Raw genomic sequence first — 3,202 nt, 5'->3', positions numbered from 1 at the left:
ATGGGGTGTGGGGCCAGGTTGGGATCAAGTGGTCCAGGAGACCACATCCTTTGTTATGCATCTGGGAGAGAAATCAGCCCACTCCTGGGCTGCAAGAGGGACCTGCGTGGTGGTCTCAATGCTGTGAGCCAGGCACAGTGGTAAGGCATGGAGGGACCTGGAATGTCCCCAAAGGATGGAAGGAGATGTTCTCCTCCTTGGGTTACCTGGTCCATCTGGACAGCTCTCTGTGCCCTCTCCAGCGCGATGGTGTAGGCCTTCTGCAGCCACTGGGGCACAGCTTCCTTGAACCACTGATGGAAACTGCTCAGAGCCAGAGGTCCATCCCTGTGGATGAAGGCACCAGCTTCTCCAACTGCACAGTGATGGCACAGGGACATCACCCCTCCTTGCTTTCACATACAAGAACCTGCCCCAAGGCAGAGGCAGCACAGAGCAATGTGTGAAGGAGAAACCTCCACTTGTCTGGAAGTTGAGATCTCTATCAACCCCACTCCGAGGCAAGCCTCAAACCCTTCTGGTGGTGCTCAACATCAACACCAGACACCAACAGCCTGGTCTGCCCACCCTTGGGTGTAATTAGTGATGGAATGAATGGGAAGGATTCGGAGTTCCTCTGAATTAACTGCTCGTTCCTCCCTTTGGCATCTCCCCTCTCTCCAGGTCAGTACCTCATTGCGAGGAAGTCCTTCATCCGATAGAGCTCCTGCAGGTTCATGTAGAGCTGGAAAAGGCTCTCGGCCGTGGGCTTGGACATGCTGCTGTCAACCTCATGCAGCTGCTCCTGGACGTGCTCCGCAACCTGGCAGTGACCAAGGGACAGGGAGGGGACAGCTGTTAGTGAGGGTCTGGCTGGGAAGGCTTGGGAGGGCTCCTCTGTAGCCATGGGGTGAGGGTCAGCTCAGGGGACTCCTCTTCCTTTTGGGTGGCATTTCAGGAGATCCACTGAGTCAAGTAAAGAGATGACAGTCACTTCACGGGCACGCAGGGAAAGACAGAGAGTTTCCCTGCCTTGCTCCCTTTCCAGGCTTGCAACAACCAGTTGACACATGAGGGGTGGTCAAAAATCTGAGTCTGCCTTTAGACCTTAGTCCCACAAGTGAGCAGCAGCCCAGGCTTGCTCACCAGGCTGTCCAGCTCCAGGTAGGCGATGGAGAAGAGATTCAACTTCAAGGTGCTGCAAGAGAGAAACAGGGAGTCAGGAGCCTGCCAGCCCCAACCCAGCAAACCCAGCCCAGCAAACCCTCCCAGGCCATGTCCTCATCATAAGGGTGAGGACAGCCCAGCTCTATCAGGCAGAGATGGGACCACAGGTGCTATTGGGGAGCCCAGGAGACAAAGAACAAGGCATCAAAGTGCCCTGTTGCTCTTGGCCCCAGGGAAGGCAGATGAGGAGGGATCAAAGCTCCAAAACCTACTTGATGAAGAATTTATTCCAGATTTTCTGGCACTGCTGGAGATCTCCTATCACCTCCACAAGCAGTCTGGACAAGGCTTTACCATTCTCCTCCATGCTCTGCAAAGGAAGTAACAGGTTGTTTTGGATGCTCTGTGACTTTGAGATAACCTGGGCTCTCTTCTGATCTGATCTATTTCTATGGTTTGTTCTCGTGGGGTAGCAATCTATCATTAGATCCACATTGGGAACACCAAGAAGTTGTCAGTAACATCCAGTGTCACCCTGTGCTTGTGTGGCTGGGTTGTTCTCCTGAGCTTTGCACCAAGGCCTTAAGCTTTGATGCACCTTGGCAGCTGCAGGTAACGTGTCTCATGGTGTTTTAAGCTGGAAACCCGAATATTTTGACTGTATCAAAAAACTGGAGAAGCTTTGTCTCGGTCTTGCCTTCCCAATTCCTTGGGCCACCCACCTCAAGCCCAGAAAATTGCTTCTTCTAATGTCAGAGAGTCAGAGATGGGAACTGACCTTCACCATGGGCTTGAGGTGCTGTTTCTTCATGTGAAACCACTCTGTCGTGCCTGACTGCAAGAGAGGAGTCCTGGTGTGATGGCAGGGAAGCAGGAGGAGCAAAGCCAGTTCTGTCTCCCCCTTCATTCTCCCTGATCCCTTGGTGTGGTCAGCTCCATGTGGTGGGAACCACAGCCTGGGACCACCAGGTTGAAGAGAGGCAGGTGTTTTCCCCCACCATGGTGGTCCATGTGGCTTTGCTGAGGTGTGGACGTTGAGCAGGGGACAGATGGGACGGGAGAGCCACAGAGTCCCACCTCTCTGGGGTTGGGGAGGGTGAGACCCTTGATCCAACTACCTTCAGTGCTGTGGAGACCATCTGGGGGAGGTCGGGGCTGAGCGTGCACAGCTCGTGGAAAGCTTTCATTTTACACATCTGGACCAAGACTCTGCAAAGTGAGAACCCTGAGTGAGACCCAGCACCAGCCCATCAGAAACAACCCCTTCTCCTCCCAGAGACCCTACCCAAACAGACCGTCACCTCCCAACAACATCCCTCACGGGGAGCCCAGGACAAGGGACAGGACAGGACAAGTGTCACAGCAGCCTAGAAGGGGGCAGAAAGGGCTCACACAAATTTTTGTGCTCAAGCTTTTTTTTTTTTGTCCATCATGGACAAGGTGGCCAAGCCATATTGACCCCATGCACAGCTGGCACTGGTGCTCAACTCACCGGAGCAAGGACTGGAGCCTCTCCGTGGACCTTGGGACAGAGAGGGGGAAAATGATGCGGTACCTCCGGATCAGGGAGAGCCCATAAGTCAGCAAGGACTGGAAGGACTCGGCCAGCTCTGCTTTCTGGGGAGAAGGAAGGAAACACGCGCTGTCGTCCTTGGCAGCAGCTAGAGATGCCAGCAGGACCATGGTGGAGGGAATCTGTGGCTCCTGCTCCTTTCTAACCAGCTCCAGGGATGGGAAAACCCGGCTGCCTTGGGTAACTTCTCCCTGCAGGGACTGAACTGAGCTTTGTGATTAAGCCTCATTGCGTGAAAAATTCCACGTCTGTCTCAGCAAGGTGCTGGGATGTCCTGGGAAAACCAGCAGGGAAGAGCAGGAACTGGGTCCTGTGGAAGTTCTGCAGGAGTTTGTAATTGACTTGATAGCGGCAATGGAGGAGGGAGATGTTGGTGTAAAGAGTAAGGGCGAAGGGGATCCCTGACCCATGGGCTGTCACAGAATCACAGCATCACAGACTGGTGGGGTTGGAAGGGACCTCAGGAGATCATCCAGTCCAACC

The 3,202-nt window shown here is 54.1% G+C and overlaps 1 protein-coding gene across 1 annotated transcript in view; it reads right to left on the bottom strand.

Moving 5' to 3' along the window:
• Window positions 1-206: 206 nt before the first annotated feature.
• The window catches only part of UNC13D (unc-13 homolog D), a gene marked incomplete at its 3' end in the record, with an annotated part of 10,557 nt that continues 7,561 nt past the window's right edge, over window positions 207-3,202 (bottom strand). Inside the window, exons 14-20 of the mRNA XM_010177383.2 lie at window positions 2,639-2,763; window positions 2,265-2,355; window positions 1,925-1,981; window positions 1,419-1,516; window positions 1,126-1,177; window positions 672-802; window positions 207-327 (exon numbers count right to left, since the gene is read on the bottom strand). Coding sequence (XP_010175685.2) covers window positions 207-327; window positions 672-802; window positions 1,126-1,177; window positions 1,419-1,516; window positions 1,925-1,981; window positions 2,265-2,355; window positions 2,639-2,763 — 675 coding nt within the window. The remainder of the gene's footprint in view (window positions 328-671; window positions 803-1,125; window positions 1,178-1,418; window positions 1,517-1,924; window positions 1,982-2,264; window positions 2,356-2,638; window positions 2,764-3,202) is intronic.

The sequence above is a fragment of the Antrostomus carolinensis genome, unplaced genomic scaffold (genome assembly GCF_000700745.2).
Source record: "Antrostomus carolinensis isolate BGI_N321 unplaced genomic scaffold, ASM70074v2 scaffold16391, whole genome shotgun sequence".
Taxonomy (NCBI): domain Eukaryota; kingdom Metazoa; phylum Chordata; class Aves; order Caprimulgiformes; family Caprimulgidae; genus Antrostomus; species Antrostomus carolinensis.
This window is presented reverse-complemented; position numbering and strand designations above follow the sequence as displayed.